Genomic DNA, 22,710 nt, shown 5'->3' on the forward strand with positions numbered 1-22,710 from the left:
TCCTAACCTTAAAAGACTTATTATAAATTCAATTATGAGTTTGTTTTCATCAGAATTGAGTCAAAGTTGAGTACGATTAGTCGATTGTACCAGTTATTGTTCGTTTATTGTTACTAAGAAATATCCATTCGTGTTATTTATTGCTGTATTTATGTTTTGGGAAAGAATATTTATATCAGAAATTATTAATATATTAGAACAAAGAGAACATTTAGTGTGAATAATTATTTAATACGAAATACGATTTTTCTCTTTAAGGTTGCCAGTAATATCAGCGGTAGAATTCATTGTTATAGGCTATTCTATTTGAAGTTGATTTTAATAACAAACAAACAAGCAAACAACGGTGAAACAGTAAAAGCAATAGCATAACTTTTTTGTTATAACGTTTAGTAGCATGGGTAAAATGTAACTTAATTTTACTTTGATTTCTTTTTTTATTAAAACATATTGTTTATTATAATATAATGATTTGTAGCAAAGAGCTGAAAAGTATAGGATTGAAACGTAAATATCGAATTTTAAATAAGCAATATCAAATTCAATAATAGGCTTAAATAAAATGATACATCAATTTCTTCAAGTTAAAAAAATAATAATTCCGTAATTAAATAAAAGACGCATAAAAATTATATCAAGTTTGAGAGGAGTCTTCTGCGTGATCTAATAAATCTTTAATTCTAGGTACTACTCCTCTATTGTCATCACGGCTAATCGAGCAAGAACTTTCGGACGTAATGTTTTCCTTATCTTTCTTAGATTGTTTTAAACACTGTGCAGTTCCATCAGACTGACGCTTCCGCTTTCCTGAAAGAAATAGTTCTGCAATATTTAAAGATAAAACGTCGCGTCTGTTTACCATGTTTATATCTAATTTTTTGTATTTAACGTTTGTTTTGTTTATTCCCTCTTTAACACCACCAAGGTTTGTGCGATTCGAAGTGAGATTAGATATAATGTTTTGTGAAGAGTTTGACAGTACTTCCTTTGTCGACTCGCAATTTTTTGAACCAATATCACTAACTAAACGCATGTTTGTATTTATAGACTTTAACCATGTTTCTAAAGATGAACAAGTTGTTTTAGGTACAGAACTTTCAATATTGCAAGTAGCAGGAAGTGACCGCGCTTTTGTCATAAGATTATTAGGAGTTGAAAGTTTTAAAAATGGTGTGTAACTTGTCATACGAGCAGCTTTTGGAGTAAAGTATTGATTTGTAGCAGATTCAACATTATTTAACATTGGAGTAAAGTATTGATTTGTAGCAGATGTATTATTCAACGTTGGAGTTTTCGGCGTCATCGATGTGAAATGAGATTCTTCTAAAAAAATTAATTTTTTTCTTCATAAAGTTGTGTCAAAAAAACATTCCATACAATTTTATTATTTATTAGTTATTTAAAAAGCGCACAGTTAATATAAACATATCTTCAGGCGCACCAACGCACCTCTTATACAATTATAAACGCGATAATTGTATTTTTACAATGAACCGATTTTAAAAAATTACAATAAAGGGGTCGTCCATAAATTACGTCACGCAAGTTTTGACTGTTTTTGACCCCCCCCCTCGTCACAATATCGTAACACTTAAGAAGCAAGTTTTGTATGAGTCGTCACAAAACCACCAACTCCCCCCCCCTCTTATAGCGTGACGTAATTTATGGATGACCCCAAAGAACGTTGAATTCGGTCAGCAACGTGTTATAGTTTTACCAACAACAGCAATCAAATTTTTTTTATCGCTGACAAAGATATTCTATATAACAATCAAATGTTTAATAAATTTCTGATTTTATAAATCTTTTTCTATAATATATGCCTATTAATAAGCATAGGAATTTTATTTCAACTATATATATAAATTTGAAAATCGTTAGTCGTAATGTGGTTGCCAGTGTTTTTTTAAACCTATATTTGTAACTTATTTTTCTATCCTATTAAAACTATACCAATAACTTGCTACTCAGGCCAATCCTTTGCTACCTTGGCCAATCCTTCGCTACCCGATTATCAGAAAATTTACTTCCTACAAATGATGACAGCCTTTTAATTCAGCCCTACCGTCTGATCATGTATAATCTAAATATCGAAACACTTTCACCTTTTTACTTCATATTTATTTTTGAGGCATTTTAGAGGTATTAGATTTCAAGTCTTCTAATAAACGATTTATCGCTCTTTAAATGTCTTAGATATTTTCCAGATATTTTATAACTTAAATAGTCGTTAGATAAAGCCGTCTTGTCTTAAAAAAGAAATGTTAAAGTTACAAACAGTATTTAAATATGGTTTCTTCAAAAATAGACAAATTCGGAAAGACTGTATACCAAACAAAATGCAAAGAGTTAAGAAAAAACAGCTGAAGCTTTTATTAAAATAATAAAATACAAAATAAATTATTAATTAGTTTTGATTACTTTTACGTCAAATCTTGATAAAATGTGCTACAAATATAAACCATTATTATTACAAACACTAATGTCAAACAAGTGTTTCTTTAAATCTTTTTTTTTGCTCATTAAAAGATAAAAAATGTAAAAAACTCAATATATTCTGAAATACGAATATGCATAAATGGAAAGACAAGGATAAACATAGGTGAATAGCTGTTTCTGCTAGGTCTTCATAAAAAAAACATTCTACTATCACATGTATCATTTATTCTTTAACTGAACAAAAGATTTGCATCGTATTTAGATATTCAGAGACAGCTTTAAATGCAAAAAATTTTCATAACTGAAATTATTAGTTTATTATGATTACAATTTGGGCTTTTCTCTTTTTTATAAAAAATATATATTCTGTCCAATAGAAATAGAACCAATAAAAAAAGATTTTTTAAAAAAGGAGATACCTAACAATTTACTTTTCATTTTTTCAAAAATAGAACATCTTTGATCAAATGTCCAACTTGCATGAAGTTTTTGATTAGAACTGATATGCAAAGGTAGACAAGAACAATTTTTTAACAAAGTCTTATTTTCAAGAGAAACTAAAAATAAATCATTTATAATTGAAAATAAAGTTAAAGAACATTATATTCTTATGTATTATAAAATATATACTCTTATATACTATATAAAATATAATATAGTATATAAAAAATTATACCCGGTCCAGGTAATATGTCATCAAGTGTTACAACTGGCTGAGATTCTTTTTTCTCACAAGTTCCTGTTATTTGGATTTTAGAACTATCTTGAAACAATCGCCTAAAAATTTTTTTGCATAAACTTGTAAACTTTAAAGGTATTACAATATTTATGTAAATAAATAATACAATTAAAAAAAAAAAATGCTTTCTTAAATAACATACACAATAAATAAAAATACAAATTACCAGATTTTAAAAGTGTTATCATCTGAACAAGTAACAACCTTAAAGATAAAAATTTTATTTTCTCAATTTGTTTCAAAATTATTTAATTTACAAATAATAAAGATTACAATCTGTAATCTTAATTATTTGTAAATATCTGTAAAATGTAAACATATAATCTGTAAAAATGTATTACAGATTATAGATTGTAAAATGATTATAGACTGTAATCTAATAAAAAATGATTTAATCTATAATCATATTAAGATCTATAATACACTTTAATTCTATAATCAATAGTACACTTTTACCATTGCGCAGTAAACTAGTTTATTAATGCAAGTAAAAATGTACAGCTTGAGCTACTAAAAGGCAGCTATTGAAAGCAGGACAAATTTCCCAGGAATCTAATCTAATAATTTAGATTTTCTCACACCAAAATAAATTAGCCAAAATACACCACACAAATTTACTTGTGAAATTTTAGTACAGGTAATTAAATAATTTCACTGCAAACAATGCTCTCAATAGGTTTATGAATTTTTTCGTAGTATAACTGAACTAAGGGCAAGATTTAGATTGTACAAATCCTTTTTATCCAGAATACACCATTTTGGCTTCAATTGAGCAAATTTGGAAAAGTTTATATTGGACTTTGGGCATTCTAATTTGAATTCAGAAAAAAATTCTTATAGATTGCAAAGAAGTAAATGTTTTGACATTTTTGATTTTTGGATATAGTTACAAAGTCTATTTTATCAGGCAACTGCTGATTGAATTTATTACTGGATTTAAAGCTTTCTACTTAGGCTAAGATATCTAACCATATTTTAACAGTATTTGATTTTCTGAAAATGATAACATCCTCTTTTGAGATCTAAGTTTCTTTACTATAGTTATGGTTGGCTTTGATGTATTAAATACCTCAGCTGCTAAATCAATAAAGGCTATAAATCAGGAACCAAAGTCAAAACCTAAATTCCCTTCTGCGAGCAGTATTAAGTTTTTCTTGCATTGAAAATGATATTCAACATCTGGCTTCTCCGTAACATTACTTCTCAAACTTATCATCATGGAAAACATCAGTTATCCTCGATGTTTAAGCATGTGCAACTTCAATCTCTTTATTCAATAATAATTTTTCTAAGCAGTTATCATTATCATTATTGTCTTTTAATGTTTACAAAGCTATTTTTTGTACCACTTTTTCTAAACATGAAGGATACATTTTAGCCAGAGGTTGTTACCAAACCAATTGAACATATTTTTAATACCAGTTAATTATTTATTTCAAAAATTAAGTAAGAGTTGCTCATGATGAAGATGTTAACATTTACATTTATTATGTTTGATTTTATGACAATGATCATTTATTAAGAAACACTGTATACAAACTCTTTTCTAATTTAAATGTAAAACTTTTTAATGCAACTATAAACAAATTCAAAAAGCATGAACTTTTATAGAGTACTTCAAACTGAAAAAAATATTTAAACCAGCAGAAAGAGCAACATCTGGGCTAATATCTGACTAATTAATGACTGACTTCTATTTTGATTTCTATAATTTGTGTAAAATATTAAATGTCACTAGTATCTAAAAGAAAGCAAACATTGATTTGAAGGCTTCTTCAGGAATTAGGTGAAGTGACTTTTAAAATTTTTCTTTTGCACAAATTTTATGTCAATCAATTTAAAAAGAAAATGAATACTATTCTTTCTACCATTTTCCCCCATGATTTTAATCAATTGTGAAAGCATTCTTTATAATATGCATTTTATTAAAATAAAATAAGTAATGCAACCTTGGTTACCAGGTCTCCTTTCATGATATATGACATTTTCTCAAATATAATATACAATCACCACTTGATTTAGTTTCATTTATTTTTATGGAAAATAACTACCATATTCTGGTTCTTTCTTTTCAAAACTGTACAAATGCATAGCTAATTTTAAAGAAATCTTATTTCAAAAAAGTGAATATTTTGAAGGCGACTATTTTAACAAAGAATGAAAAAATACAAGCATGTCTGTTTTATATATCTATTTTTTGCATTAATATTATAATATTGTATTTGTATTGCAAATGAATATTATTTTTGAAATCTCCATCAAATAAAGGTATTTTTATAAACTTAATTAAAATATTTTAATTGATTTTCATTAACAGTAAACATTTTTGTAAAAGTTGTGTGTGTGTGTATGTATGTATGTATGTATGTATGTATGTATGTATGTATGTATGTATGTATGCATGTATGTATGTATGTATTTATGTATTTATATTTACATCTACATAGATATATAAAAAATGCATTTTCATAGCATACCTTATCTCCTAGATTTGGCGACCATGTAACACTAGTTACTTCACCATGATGACCTTTTAAAACCCAAGGGCGTTTATCAGATGAATTTGTCTTCCAGATATATGCTTGACAGTCGTTTGAACCACATAATAAAAATCTTAACAAAAAAAATTTAAACAGAACAATTGATTAAAACCAATATGAATCAATTATGTAGATCTAATGATAATGAAGGTATGATATTAAGTGTATGCATATCTATATAAAGTCTATAAAAACCAATGGCCTATTAAAATACAATCATAAAAAAAAAATATATAAAAAAAACTTTTTAATAACAAAATTTTAAAAATGGAGTAAAAAATAAAATATTTAACGGGATCCAAGGACTTTGTTTACGTACACACCCTGAAATATCAATTAAAATCAATGACTGAAAATATTTGGCGCCAATAGGAACGAGTTGAACTTAGTTACCCAACATTTTCAGTCATTGACTTTAATGAATATTTAAGTTGTGTATGTACACAAAGTCCTTGGGTCTCATGAAATAGTTTATTTTTTACTTTTTAGTCCATTTTTAAACTGTTGTTTTTAAAAATTTTTATATGCATTTATATTTTATTATTTAACAGCGACTCAATTTATTTACGCTAAACTAAAACTCTAAAAGTTTGTTGTTTGTTTTAATTACTTTTCTTAAGGATTTCCTTTATTTACGCTAAACTAAGCATATGACAAAAATAAGCAAATATGCAAATATGAAAAAAAAAAATTATAAATATAACATCGTAAAAGGATGTGAATATTCAAGTTTGCAAACTAATTGTAAAATAAATTTTTGTTTAAAAAGAAAAGGACATTAGAAGACCCAGCCTAAATATGGTAATAGCTTTTCATCAGAAGTAAATAAGAGATTTACTTCTATATGAAAAATTAACTTAATAAGAATTATTGATTTTATAATCAAGAACTGCAAAAAACCATTGTACATGACTATGGGAAACTGATTGAACTATCTACTATTTTCTTAGGAGAGAAAAAAAAAAAAAAAATTAAAATCAGACCTCTTGGAGCGATGCATCAAGCAAGGTGGATAGACCTATTTACTCTTTAAAAATATGTTTTTTGCAATCCCAGTGATAAACAAGTGCCAAAGAGCACTTCAAAATGTTTGTTTATTCATTACAGTTATATATGTGAAACCATGATTTGGATTTAGTTCGGCTGTGAAGGCACCAAATCAAGAATTGTGTTTTTTAAAGAGGCTAAGGAGTATGAAATTGTGATGTTAATGAACGAACCAAGGGAAACATTGAAGTGAACTTACAATTTTGTTTGCATGATTCTGGGAAGAGATACATTCCATTGAAAGGAGATATGTCTGATTATTTGTGTGGTAAGTAGAAATATATAGTATTATTTTGAATCAGTTAGGAAAGTAACTTAAAGTAATAAATAGAAAAAACAAAGTTCTTGTTAAAAGTAAATTAACAAATTTAATATTATTTTAAGTAATTTTAAATTTGTTAATTAATTATAGTAATTATAATTTAGTTTCAAATAACCTTAATCACCTCCAATATTTTTGTTTTGTTTTTAACCCTAGATTGTGCTTAGTTTCTCCTAGTTTTTCATTAGGTAGTTCCGATCATTCTATGGTTTTACTATCAAATCATACTTTGATCTTATATCTCATACCTCTTCTATATCAAATACTATCATCACCCTATCATCACACTTCTTACTACGTTTTCTCCTACTTATGCAGCTTTATAATTGGTCCTGTTTTGTTTTCTATTTATATTAATAATCTTCCTGACAACCTTACCACTTAAGCGGTGATGATTGTAACATGTCATACAATCAATGCCTTTCATGTAGTAACAATTATTGTAAAAGTAGTGTTGTACAATCAGTGGCTTTCATCTAGTGGCAATGATTTTAACAGTAGTCTGTACAATCAGTGGCTTTTATGTCTAAAATATCACTTATCACTTTAATAAAATTGGTAATTTGACTGTTTCAGGTCTATTTATTTTACTTGTGTGCCATAAAAAGATTGCAACACTTGCTTATTTTTCTCTTATTTGCCTATTTTTATGTGGGCCATAAAAAGTTTGCTACCTAATTACCAGATAAAAATTAACAAACTTCACTTATTTTCTTCTAATCATGTTACTTATTTAATTGTGAATTTAAGGATGCTGTATGTTAATTTAAAATTTGCTGTTTTAAAATAAAATAAAAAAAAAAACAACTTTCTAAATTAATTTAATTGATAATTATCATAATTAATCATAGTTTCATTAATCATTAGAAAAACAAACACAATGTCTAGTTTTTTTCAGTAGAATAGCAGAGAATAATGATTCAGTAGAATATTAGAAAATAATGATTCAGCAGAATAGCAGAAAATAATGATTCAGTAGAATATTAGAAAATAATGATACAATAGAATAGCAGAAAATAATGATACAATAGAATAGCAGAAAATAATGATTCAGTAGAATAGTAGAAATTATTCAGCAGAATATACGAAAATAATGATTTAGTAGAATAGTAGAAATTATTCAGCAGAATATACGAAAATAATGATTCAGAAGAATAGCAGAAAATAATGATTCAGTAAAATAGCAGAAAAGAATAGTAGAATAGTAGAAAGAATAGTTTAGTAATAGTTTAGAAGAATAATAGTTTAGACGAATAGTAGAAACTAATGATATAAAAATAACTTTTTTCCGTTGGTTTTAGGACATATTCAAAAGCAAACATTTTTGAATAAATTAAACAAGACATCTCTTGAGATAATTAAGTTAACAAAATGCTGGAAAAAAACAATAACATAATACAATCATAAAAAAAAAAATATAAAAAAAACTTTTTAAAAACAAAATTTTAAAAATGGAGTAAAAAATAAAATATTTAATGGGATCCATGGACTTTGTTTACGTACTAGTGATGTGCCATCGGCAAAGGCCGATTAAGGCTAATTATAGAGTTTAATGTATGTATATAAAGGTAATATCTTATTTTAGGTATGTATCTTGCATATATAAGGTGTGCCTATGCACCTGTTTAGTTTGGCTTAATAGTCAATACCGATGCATCGGCCAATGCCGATTAATCAACCGATGCCATCGGCCGACTAATCGGCCAATGGTTTAGCCGATTAATCGGTTGCTGGTTACCAATAGCATAGGCTAATAGGTCGAGTCACTTTTGATGAATAGTAACATACTAAATACGTAATTTAAACCCTTAATATTAGTATAATACCCATTAAATAAATACATTAAACCTATTATTAGCCACAATCGGCATTAGCCGATGGCACATCACTATTACGTATACAACAAAAACAAACATATAGAATAGGCCATAGGCAGAACACAAAAATGAAATATAAATATAGCAAAAAATTTGATAAAGTACAAACCCATCATCAGGTGACAAAGCTGCTTTAACATAAAAGGATGATGATTGTAGTCCTTCATAAATTGATAAAGGTGTAGAAGACATATTAGAAGTAGAGTATTCATATACAACATCATTTGTACAAACAGCATACAGTCTGGAAGATGTAGAATTAAGAACTAAGGATGTATAGCCTATAAGTATTATATAATAGTAAACTTTAACCCATTTAAAATATTATTCAAATTATAGCTTACTCATAGGTTTATATATATTTAAATAAATTTTAAATTATTTTGAACAAAGAAACTATGAAAAATATAAAAAGTCTGAAACTATAAAAAATTATTTTGTATTTTGTAATTCTTTTTTATTCAATATATATTCAATATATCTTTGTTAAATTTTAATATACATTTTGTGTCCATATCCATTGTTCCCTAAGGAAGCCATATTAAAAAACCCGTCGAACCTAAAAGTCTATAAAAGTCCTGGTTTAGATACAATATATCCATTTAAAATACATCCTTTAAAAATAAGCAGATAGCATGAGTAATCTTTTATTTATTCTTTTTAATAAACTTCATTTTTCTTAAATATTGACTACAAGTAAATATTACTCTATTATAACTCTGTTAATTACGATTTCACTTGAGTTGTCACAAAAATAATGAAAGATATTAACTTGCATAATCATAAAAAATAAAAACAATATTATTAAAGAAACAATAAATTGAATTAACAAACTTAATGATATGAGTAATCAAATAATTGTGTCACAAATTTATTTAAAACTATAGATTTTATAGTGTATACACTACAGTATATGCAACCCTTGGAATTAGGAAAAATGAGGTCGAAAATAAATTGCAAACTTCAAACGGCAAAAAAAATTTGACACAAAGGGGTTAAAATAGAAACAAGGTTGGGGATTTTTTGCCGACCCCAAACACTTTTAAGTTGGCAGTTAAGTCGACATTGCCAAATCCTGACCCTAATTTCAAGGGCAAGTATATTAATCTAGTGTATACTGCCCTGGTGAAAAATAAAAGTGTAGATATAGAATTCTTAGATTTCCCAGGCATTTGTTATGTGCTTAATTGGCATGGCATTAATTTGTTATGTGCTTAATTTTCCAGGCATTTGTTATGTGCTTAATTTCCCAGGCATTTGTTATGTGCTAAAATAGTAAGCTGTTAAACCAGTAGAAAACTTTTTCATCTAAAAAACCTTAAAGACTTGTCAGATGTAAGTCAGAATGGTCAATATAAGTCAGAAATACAAAGAAGTTTTGCAGGGATCAGTATTGAATCCCTTGCTTTTTGTCAAATACATTAATGACCTTACTATTTAACAGAACAAAAATACAACCCTCTATGCTGATGACATAAAAGTTATTGAAAACCATATGCTGATGAAATAAAAGTTATTGAAAACTATATGCTGATGACATAAAAGAAAATAAAAATTATTGCAAAGATCAACAGAAAAGCATAGGTATAAAAAATATTTTGTTAGAAATCGATCTCAATACCTTATTTAATTGAACAACAAAATGGTTATGAAAATTTAATTGCAAAAAAAGCAAAATTATGCGTCTAGGTTACGATAATCTTAATAATATATACACTCTTAGTTAAAAAAACTTGTTAAAAAAGTCACAAAATCTAGAACAACACTAGAATCTAAGTGCATCTATAAATGAACTTAAAAGGAGATGGCACATTAAAAAAATTGTGAACAAAATTCAAACTGGCATTATAAAGCACACATTTAAATACCTTAATCCAAACATACTGAAACATACATCTTTTGTTAAGCCGTATTTAAAATATACATTAAGTATTGAATCTGTATTTCAGAAAAGACATAAACTTATTCAAAAATATACAGGATATGCATCTGAAAGAAAAAAAAAGGCAATATTTAAATGTATAAGTTCACCAATAAAATAGACATTAATTGGCAAAATATACTAAAAAAAAAAAGAAAAAAAGAAAATGCTAAAACAGGATAAGTACAGCAAGCGATGTAAATCTTCAAAGAATTTTCTTTACTGAGTTGTATAGACAAACATATGTTATTACCATATATACTTAAAAGCCTCTTGAGTAGAAATATTATAACTCAGTTCATACTTTATATATATATAAGTATATATACATATATATATATATATATATATATACATATATATAAGTATATATATAATATATATATATATATATATATATATATATATATATATATATATATATATATATATATATATATATATATATATATTAAACACTAATTTATTTATGCAAGTCATGAAATGGTAATTTAATACACATGGTTTCAAGTTATTTTAAAATAATAGATAACTTTTAAAAATATTTAAAAACATCAAAAATAACTGGTATGTTAATCTAAGCAATGATGAATAACTTTTCCACTTTTTAACTTTTTATCACCACTTTTTAACTTTTCATTACAAGTCACTAAAACAAGTAAAACTGTGAAATAGTATTTTTTGTTTGATCCAAAACTGCTTTTTACATTTCAGTAATTCACACTTGTTATGAATGTTTTCTATGAATTCTGTATTAACAATTTATAACCAACTTTTATTTTTCTTATTAATATGATAGAGATCATTAGTTTAAAGATAATTAGTTTATTCATAAAAAAACAAATGAGCTTAAAAAAAAGAGCCAGCATTTTTTAAAAGGAAATACATTTGTAAAAAAACACATTTGTACTTAATGATTAACTAACCATGTTTACGATGACTTTTTCCAGGAAATTGAATAACATGGTATGCAACTGGTTCACCTTTATGAACTGTATAGACCTTGCGGATATCCCAATATTTGAGAGCACCATCACATGCGCCAGAAGATATAATAATGTTTTCATTTTGAAACAAAGCTGCTGTTACACTTGTCTTCAGGTCCTAAATGAAGTAAAAAAAATTTTTTAATTTACTCAAGTTAAAAAACCAACATTTAGATTAAAAAAAATTAGAAACTAGAAAAATAACTTACAAATAATCACAAATTAATAATGAAATAACTAAACATAAACTTACAGTTGAATTATACATAGAATTGCGACGAGACTTTCTTTGCTTTACAGGCAACTGAGAGTTTTGTTGGATACAATGAGCATTTGTTATTGTATTAACTGGATTGTAAAAACCATTTTTCATATAGCATCTGGTGTCCCATGACATAATGTTGCCATCTCTCGCACCAGTTAAAAAAACAGCTACAATAAAAAATAACTTAAAGTTAAAAAAAAAAAGATTACTGTAAATAGGTTTTTTTGTTTTTATGTTTTTATTATTATTTCATTTATTTTTGTTCTTCTAATTTTAAGTAGAATGCATTTATTGACTGAATTATATAGATATAACTGGTGCTATTGTAAATGCACTGAATTTTTAAGGATAAATGCAGCAGAGTGTATATACAATTACAAACCAGGGGCTATTGTAGACCGTTTTCAACAGCGTTGACCGCTGTTGAAAATGGTCTAGAATAGCCCCTGCAAACCAATATTATAACATATTATCTAATGAATATTTTTTTCCTAGTTGTAAAACAACAATACAAAATCAAATTAACTATATATAACAATATATATTATACATTAAATATTTTTTAAATATATGTTTTAAGTAATATCTATTAATAGTAAGTTTATATGATATATATAGAATAGTAATACTTTATATATTATAAATTTATACATACATTTACTATTCATTTAATGGTGGTATACACAGTACTGTGAATATGTTTTAGACCACTTGTATAATTAGACGTATTTACAGTTTTTTTCCTATGTAATTTTTTTAAAGGATTCTTAAGTTTAATAAAATATAAGAAAAGTTGAAAGAATATATTATTTTGAATAAATAAACAAAATTGATGAGGGAACATGAGGGATTTGTTTGTTTATTAAAACGATGTGTCATAATAACTACATCCAAAACAGGATATTCGAAGACTGCTGTTACAGAAATCATAGACTTCCTAAGCTAACAAAAGATGACAATAAATAATTAAAAACTCATTCTTTAAGAAATAGAAAAAAAAAAACATCAACCATTGATGCTATCATACAAGTAATTGATGATTGGGGATTGCTATTGACCACAATACCTCATTAACTGCTAATTCTTTGATTTTTCAAATGCATTCAACCTCGTTGACCACATTATCCTTATGCACAAACTTGAAATCAACCTCCCATCATTGTTATCATCCTGGATTGCAAAGTGACTTTCAAACTGTAAACAACATGTTATATTTAACAGCAAGCCTACTAAATGGAAAGATACTTTATCAGGAGTGATACAAAGAAGCATCCTTGGCCCGATAGATTTAATCTATCTACTAGACATAAATGACTACCTCCCAAAAGGCATTACACAAAAGAAATATGCAGATGATATCCTAGCTTATATAACTGGTAAAATCTCTTCCCTTTCACAAGAAGTGGCAGTCTACAACCATGGTGCAATGATAATAAAATGCTTCTCAACATAGCCAAATGCAAAGTTATTTATATTGGCAGAGGTGAAAAGCCAGTCACAGCATTAAAAAGCAAAATTCTTGAAGTTGTAAACTCATACAAATACCTTGGCATCCACCTCAACTCAAATCAAAGTTTTGACAAGCAATGGTCTAGCCTACATAAGAAAATTGAGTATCAACTTGTTTCTCTGTGCAGCGACCTTGTTTGTCAAGTTTCATGTTTTGGAGTTATAGAGTTGAGAGAGGGTTATAACCACAATTAACAAAAGAATTTAAGATTTAAAATTTTGTTGTTTTAAAATTTTCCTTATTATTACTTTTTTTGACATTAAAAAAAAATAAAAGTATTGTATGAAAAAATTAAAACCTGTTATATGCAATAAAAAAGTTGATTAACAGATTAGTAGATAAAAAGTTACCACTACTATTGGGTTGCACAGCCACTGATTTCAAGCTGCAAGTGTGACCACGAAAAATAGCAGTTGTTTCTGATTTTTCAATATCCCATACTCTTGCAGTTTGATCACCTGAAGCAGTAGCCTAAAACAATAAAAAAAATATTATAAAATAAACATATGAAAAAAAAAAAAAAAATAGAAGCAAATAGTCAGAAAACTAATTTATGAAAAAGATATGAATTTTTAAAATTGTTTTTTTTGTTTTTAATTTTGATAGAAAATATAGTTAACAATTTATTGAAGTTGACTTGGTAATTGACATTATTTGGTTCTCTGTAATGTTTGGTTCTGCGACCTTTCATAGTATAGTAAAAATATATACATAATAACATAACAAATACATAAAAACACAGGGTCATAACATATACATAATAAAAGTATTATAAGATAATTTTTTTATGCTTTTTATTATGCATAAGCATAAGAAAAAGCATAAAAAAAGCATAAGAAGCAAAAGCATAAGAAAGCAAAAGCATAAGAAAAAGCATAAAACACATAGATAAGGTCAGGAGTAGTATTATAATCTCCCTGCTACTGGAAAGTCTGCCTTAAGTCTCTTGGTTAAGTAAAAGCTATAGATAGTGTCTCAATAAAAACACTCATCATGCCAAGATATTATCTGCATCCAACAACTGTCTTGTAGAAGGCAAAGAAAATTTTTGCTGACCAGCTTTGCATCCCTTCTTTATCTAACAGGCTAGCATCGATGCAAACCTGTGCTACATTGTTTCCTGCCTAAGATGATGAATGCTGGATCTTCTAGACTTTACTCATGGATTTTTGCTTATGTCTTATTGGTTGTGGTTATCTCTTTCTGCTATATCTTAATGAAAGAGCAGCTTTAAAATTCAACTTAATGATTCTAAGGTTAGCAGGTTTTTTTTTTTAAACATCTTTGCTTCCAACAAGGCTGCAAGCAACCACTAATTAGAGTAGAAAGTTACCGGAAGAGAAAAGATGAAGATTGTAGAGCAAGATGATGATTGACAGACAACTTAAAAGATTGCAAATTATATGAATCAGGAAAGCAAGATGAATGAAGTGAATTCAAAAGAACTGATGTTCAAGAAAAAAATTAGAGGAATAAATGTTTTTAGAGCACTTAAGAACAGTCACAGAAAAAAGATGAAACTTAACTAAATGACGAGTAACACGAGAATGAATTTTAGTAGATAGCACAAGAGACGCTAGCTCTTTAGAGCAGTGCCCGTTATAGTATTTGTAGTAAAGAGAAAGAGAAGCAACATTACAACAATGTAATAATGGTTGGTGGTTGGCTGCGGATCTTCTAATGATGCCCTGCATCATAATGATGCAAGGGCATCATTAGAAGATCCGCCATAGATATGGCAACAGTATTCCATACAAGGACAGATTTGAGATTTAGACAGATTTGATCAGAGATAGAGAATAGAATCCAGAGTAAGAAAGTGTCAAACTCGATAAAGAGATACAACCTTAGCAGATGCAATTTTGCAACAGATTTAATATATGGTTTCCAAGAAAGATTGTAAGAGTTAATCCTAGAGGATGAAGGGTGGATGATTTATTGAGTACATTACCATTCATAAATATAGGAAGATCTAAATTATTGTGATAACAATTGGCTGAAAAAATTGAGTTTTATCTGAATTAAAGTTCACCAGCCCCTGTGAGCCCCATGCTGTAGCAGAAGTGAGATCCTTTTCAAGCTCAAATGCTCCCTCCAAGCGATCAGAGAGAGTTGACTTCTTATCATGACAAAAATAAATGGTTGTATCATTAGGGAACAATGCCACCTTAGATGTGAGAATACCTGGAAGATTGTTAATGTAAATTAAAAAGAGTATAGGGCCAAGAATTGAGCCTTGAGGAACCCCTGAAGTTACAGAATAAGAAGAAGAGTGCTGTCCATTGAGGACAACTTTTATACTATAATTGAAAAGTAAGGATTCAATAACCTTAAAGATGTTACCTGATACACCGTAAGAAGAAAGCTTATGGAGAAGACCAGCATGCCAAACGTTATCAAAAGCTTTAGAAATGTCAAGAGCTATGGCCTTAACCTCTCCACCTTTATCTAATGCACAATAAAACCTATTGGTTATTACTGTTAGCAAATCAGCTGTAGAATGAGAAGATCGAAATCCATATTGATAATCAGAAAGTAAGTTATTAGCTTCAAGATGAGAGATTAAGTGTTTGTTAATTGAAGATTCAAAAACCTTGCTTATGATAGGAAGAAGACTAATGGGACGGTAGTTAGAAGAAACAGATTGCTCTCCAGAATTTTTGAAAATAGGGATAACAGTTACCGCTTTCCAGCAGGCTGGAAAACAAGACTCTGATAAGCACTTGTTGAATAGTTTTGAAAGTATAGACGACAGCTCCGGAAAACACCACTGCAAGACTATAACAGGTATGTTATAGTCTTGCAGTGCCACAAAAAGAGTCTAAGCAGGAAATTACTTTAGATACAGAAGCTGGAGTGATACGAATGTCAAGCAATGAATCAACCTGTTTGACGGCTATACCAGATAGAATGCAACTAATGGAATCAAGAGATGATATTGATGAAAAGTTTTAGCAAACAATTCAGGTTTGTCTTTAGGTGAGGTGGCAAAGTCTGAACCATACAAGAGAGCTGGAATTACAGGGAGTTAAGTTTCCCAAATGCAGTGTTAGCTTTCAGAGAGACTAATTCCATTAACAGTACTAAAATATCGGAGTATTAACAGCGCCATGTTGCACATGAAAAGTATCCCTGTTAGTGCTTTTGAAGAGCATTTTTATAGCCTCATAAGTTATTTGAGGTTGATTAGTAGAAATGAGGCAACTGCATAGCTATTGGGTTCCATACACTATGATTGAGTGAAGTTCACAGTTAATTTAAAACATGAATAAAGTACCTAAATAAAACTGTATACCTGTTTATATTATAAACTGTATATCTGTTTATATTTTAAACTGTATACCTGTTTATATTATAATCATTTTTACAATCAATTTAATGTGGAAATTAAAAAAAAAAACAACTACAAGTAGCATAATTACATAGCCGTATATAGATAATGGCCCGAGTAAAGAAAACAAAAAAAATTTGAAAAGGCGTATATATATATATATATATATATATATATATATATATATATACATATATATATATACATATATATATATATATATATATATATATATATATATATATATATATATATATATATATATATATACACATTAAATTAACATTAAATTAATGACCACACTACTATTAAAAATGACAAAACATCAAATATGTCTGCTAAATGCGGACTTACTTCTGAAAATGTCTAATCCTCATGGGTTAAAAATTGTTTTCAGTGAAATAAGAGACATTTTGCTATCTTAATATAAAAAATAGTTTAGGTCTCTTAAAAGGGATCGATAAAAGTTAAGACAAGTGTTCTTAAAAAAAATTAGGTTGAGACACAAAGGACTGTAAATTGTATGAGTTAGGAAAACATAAAGATGGGAGAAATGTTTAGAAAAATCAGCCCAAATATGACAACAGCTATACAGCTATACAGGGGCAAATAAGAGAATAAGGTCTAAAACACAAACCTTGTTAATCAATAATGTTCTGCTGAAAAACAGATTGAGTGAAGTACTTCCAGAGAAACTTATCATGATTGCGAGTCAAGTGTTCTCTTACTGCATTTAAATATGATATGAAAAAGTTAAAGCAATTTTCTACAACCAGTTGGCGATCCTGGTGTTAATCTGTTTTCAATTAAAACCAAAAAAGGCACCTGGAAGAACCCATTTTTTAGTTAATAATTATAAGTCATATCATATACTTGATTTTTAATGAATTCAGCTGACAACTTTATTTTAGTGATATTTTCAAGTTAATTAACCTGTTATGTGTAAAGAGTAAAAGAATCATGCTGTATACCTTTTTTGTTGTTGCCTCTTTTGTTGGCTGTGATTGCATTTTGATTGTTTCTCTAAATAGAACTTTATTTTTTAAAGCTATTTAAAGTTGAGTTTATAAAAATTTCAGAATAGTAGGGATGCGAGAGTTAAAAATAATTTTAAACAAATTTAAAAAAAATTGGTTTAATACTTTTTAGTTGTTTTTGGTAAAACTCAAAGTTCAAGTTGAAACTTACTCAAGGTTATAGCAGTATAATTAATTGATTAATACTTTTTTAGTCTATAATATGAAATTAATTTTTTTTTGAAGTACTGATAACTGTTAAAATATGCACAGGTTTTTAACAAAGTAGACTGCAGGATAATGCAAGCACAAGAGACTGCTGGTTGCTGCTTGTTTCTTATCTAAATTAACCATTTTCACGGCTTTCCAGAATTTATTAGGGTCCTTTTTTTTATAATTAATTTTTTGTAATGCTTGTTTTTAAACTATATTTACTTGTTGCTTCAATGTACTGTTAATTTGTTCAAACTTGTTGGAATAACAACTAGGACTCAGATTCAGAAATCTAAACTTGACAATCTAGCCTTATTTGTTGAATGCATAAAAGAAAAACATGAAGTCTCTAACAGAAAGCAGCTTCAAATTTTGACTCAAAAATCAAAAAAGCTGCTAAAGATTTTTGAATAAAAAGTAAAAAAAAAATAATTAATTATTATTATAATATTACCCACAATATATATATATATATATATATATATATATATATATATATATATATATATATATATATATATATATATATATATATATATGTATGTACATGTCTAATAAAAAAACATTATGTTACCATTTTTGTGTCATTATTTACCCAAGCAATATCAAAAACAGCATTGGAATGTGCAGACCATTCTAAAAAAACATAATACTTTATCTGTTTAAATTTGGAAGCTAAATAAAAAAAAAACAGAACATTATAAACAAAATATTATAACTCAAAGGCTATTTTTGGAAAATACTTTAGCGGTGGTACCCTCTGTTGTAATGAATAATACCTTATCATCAGCAAATTAAAGAACTTAAATCAAGGAATACTTTATCAGCAGCTAATTAGGAATATTAACTTTATAGAAGTAAAGATCTTTTAACTAAGGTCCTCTGAAAAATGTAAAACAAAATTTATTTGTTTACTAACTACAAGAAAATTTGATGTGTTGAATTTACTATAAATTAATGCTTGAACTAATGAAAAAAGCTTACATGGTTTAATTTCCATTTTTACAATCTTTGAAACTATATACCTTCTGAGCTTTTAAAAAAAATGTTAAAATTGAAGTAATATTTTTTTTTGTTCGTGCATTAATTATAAACATATTTATTAGGAGAATAAATTTATTTTTAAAGATTAAAACAAATCTTCAAAAAACAATTGTTACATTGTCTAGAAGTTTTGTTTTAAAGTAACTTATCAAACGCAACAATACATAATAAACAAAATTATTGGGTCAAAATAAATTTCTAAACAAATGTTAATATAGTGTTAGCACTATTTATAGTAAATGTTTATTTGTAGTTTTTGTTTATTTATATAAATAGCATTAATGCTATTTATAAAACAAATGAAAATAACTTAAAAACATCATCTTAAGTATAAATTTTGTACTTCAAATACTGTGAAGGATTTTATTAACTGTTAAAAAAAAAAAAAAAAGTCTTTTTATGGATTTAATTCTATTTGTTAAAAATATTTAGTTTTACAATATTTCAAGGAAATATTGATACCCTCTTTATTGAGTATATTACCATTTTTAATAGCCTATAACTATTAGTCAAATTAGGATCAGACAAAACATTTGGGGAGATATGTAAATGTTTTTATAAAAGATTGAATATAATAGCAATGTGTCAAAATAATAAATTTGGGTTGTTTTGTTTCAGCCAATTAATAAAGAAGTTTCGGACCTTCTGATTGTCAAAACCCGGCTATATTTCATCAAACTCAGCCCCGGCTAAATATCAAGCGCGGTTGTTTGCTAATTGTTACGCATTTTTACAGCAGGAAGTAGAAAATGCATTGTGACTTTCTTTACTACTGATTTCCTTTACTTCGTGGCTGCTTATCTCAACAAACTTCTGTAAGTTTGTTGAGATAAGCAGCCACAAAGCAAACACAAAGCAGCCACAAAGCAAACACAAAGTAGCCACAAACCAAAGAACTATTTAATACGCAATATTTTTATTGTTGGGTTTTTAACTTAGTATGTAAATTAAAACTTATTAAAAATAATAAATACACACATGTTTAATAAATTGAAATCTTATTTTGTAAACTATAAAAATTTTTTTATTCAAATTTGAATTATGTAACACAAAAACAATTTCAAAAGTATTGAACTCATTTATTCAAGTTTTAATTACAAAAACCTTTTCTTAGATCAATATAATTATGATCAAGATAATGGTTATAATTATATTGATAATTATGATATAACAAAAGTTGACAAATGTTCACTTAAACATTTGTCAACTTTTGTCAGTTGACAAATGTTTTAAGTGAAACATGTAACTTATGTTTGACTTAAGGAGCAACAACAATCAATTAAAGAAAAATCAAATAAACTATAGGGCAACAACAATCAATTAAAGGCCAATAAAGGACTTAAACTAAAATCTCACCTTTAACCAAAGAACTGTTTTTTGTTTTTCTAGAATCAATAAGCTTCACATGCCCATCTTCATCAGCAACACCAAGCATATTTCCATGCAAGAGTTCTAAAATCAATGTTAAAAAGTAATCAAGATATTATTATTACAAACTATTAGTTGTTATGAGTTGCTAGCCTAGAATAGATTCAGTGCTATCATAAATAGGAACTTGCATTTCAATAAACAACACACACAAAAAAAACACACTTGAAAATTCTTAACAGAAATGTTTAGAAACCAGTAACCAGCCAGGCATGCAAAAAAATTTGATCTAGCATTTATCAAAAGCAAGAAAGGGTGAAGAGCTTTTGTGTATTTTTAGAGTTAAGAATCTTACACTTAAATTACATAACTGCTATGCCTTATAATATATTATAATACATCATATAAAATAAAAAACAGCAACAAATAATAAAGGCAAGATAAAAAATAGCTCCTGTATCTCACTGTAAAAATCATTTAATAATTTGAAAACCAATAAAACCTGTATTTCCACTTTAACCTGATGAAAAATAACTTATAAAAAAAATATGAACAAAACATGTTGTAGAGCCAACAGTTTAGTGTTGAATATATTTTTTGTACTTTGTATGAAAAAATTAATTTGTACCTTAACTGCTTAACTTACTATAAGCAACAACAATAAAAACATTAATTTTCTGATACCCTCTAAAAAAGTTCTGATAATCCTATATATAAAAAAAAAAAAGTATTATATTTAATTGCATAAGATGCTCAAAGCTTGCATCATAAGATGCTCAAAGCATCATGTTTTGCCCTCTTATTATAGAAATTATTTTTCCACAAAAAATAAGTTTCACTTCTTTTCTGGATATTAAATTATCTAAACTAACAAGTTTTAGATTTAACCCATAAATGTCAGACTTAAAGAAACACAAAACTATGCCCACATTAAACTAGTGTATTTTATAACTTTTTAAAAGGAATTTTGTGAAATGTTTCTAGACACATACTTCTTGCTTATCAGTTAAAGTCAACAAAATAATTTTGCTAGTTTTTTAGCAACAATTTTAAGTTAATGCTAAAAAAATACGTAAAGTGGAAAGAAGCTCATTACCAAAATCCACTATGAAAATTTAATGTTAAAAAAACACGAAGAGTGATAAAAAGCTCATCAACCACATAGATGAGTTTGTGACTTTATGAAAATCCCGGAAAGTTTTATCTATGAAAATCCCTGAAAGACATTTTAATTAAATTTTAAAAACTATATGGTCAACAAATTGACGAAGGTATGTGGGTAATTTCTGGAACGTTGGTAAAGGGATAAATAAAACTAAACACTACTGAATAATTATATTTATCTAAAATTCTTTAAAATCAAATATAATATCTCAGTTTTACCATAAACAATCTGCAAAGTGTAATAATTTTCTACTTTTTAAATATAAAATGTCAGACAATGGTTCAGAAATTATTACTTTTTATTCTTATAACTTTCTGCTGCAAAACATTCGTCCGCTTTTTTTTTTCCTGCACTTTTTTCATGATCAATAATAGATTTTTTAACTGTTTTGCACCGTTCATTGAATTTATATTATAAAAACGTTCTTTAACTTTTCTGTTTTTCCGATGGAATTCCATTTTCTTAAATTTTTTAAACTTTTGTAAACTTTTAAAACAGAATTTAGATTATTTAACTTTTTTAAAGGAATTTGAAAAAGTTAATTTCAATGAATTGAAAAGAAAAAAAAAAGAAAAAAAATTGTTTCGAAAATTGATCTCGTGAAAATTTCAATTATAGGAAACATATTTGTTTAAATGCAAATGTAGTTGTATTTAAAATTTTATATAATTTTTTTCAAATTAACAATAAAAAACATCCAGAATTATCTGGAAAATTAAAGAAGTTTCAAGTGAATTTCCGGAATTCCAGGAAGTCCTGGAAAAAACTCATCTATGAATCCCAAAAAAATTACTTTTGCAATTTAATTTCTTTGGTAAATGATTTATTAAACAAAAAAAAAATTTGATGAAAACACTAACTTTGTATTTTTATTATTTAAAAATATCTGTTTTGTTACTTTTAAAAATTTTTGTTACTAAAAATAAC

The 22,710-nt window shown here is 27.0% G+C and overlaps 1 protein-coding gene across 6 annotated transcripts in view; it reads right to left on the reverse strand.

Annotated features, from left to right (window-relative positions):
• Positions 1-535: 535 nt before the first annotated feature.
• LOC101238567 (denticleless protein homolog) overlaps positions 536-22,710 on the reverse strand; it is a 60,522-nt gene continuing 38,347 nt past the window's right edge. For 2 of the 6 annotated variants that reach the window (XM_065805193.1, XM_065805195.1), the window contains 11 exons: positions 20,607-20,702; positions 18,781-18,842; positions 13,997-14,117; positions 12,125-12,303; positions 11,812-11,989; positions 9,074-9,245; positions 5,656-5,791; positions 3,345-3,382; positions 3,116-3,216; positions 2,859-2,996; positions 536-1,323 (listed from right to left, as the gene is read on the reverse strand). In XM_065805193.1, coding sequence (XP_065661265.1) covers positions 635-1,323; positions 2,859-2,996; positions 3,116-3,216; positions 3,345-3,382; positions 5,656-5,791; positions 9,074-9,245; positions 11,812-11,989; positions 12,125-12,303; positions 13,997-14,117; positions 18,781-18,842; positions 20,607-20,702 — 1,910 coding nt within the window. In that variant the 3' untranslated portion in view covers positions 536-634. The remainder of the gene's footprint in view (positions 1,324-2,858; positions 2,997-3,115; positions 3,217-3,344; positions 3,383-5,655; positions 5,792-9,073; positions 9,246-11,811; positions 11,990-12,124; positions 12,304-13,996; positions 14,118-18,780; positions 18,843-20,606; positions 20,703-22,710) is intronic. The other 4 variants (XM_065805194.1, XM_065805197.1, XM_065805196.1 and 1 more) reach the window with 2 other exon arrangements.

This window comes from Hydra vulgaris, chromosome 09, assembly GCF_038396675.1.
Source record: "Hydra vulgaris chromosome 09, alternate assembly HydraT2T_AEP".
Lineage (NCBI taxonomy): Eukaryota > Metazoa > Cnidaria > Hydrozoa > Anthoathecata > Hydridae > Hydra > Hydra vulgaris.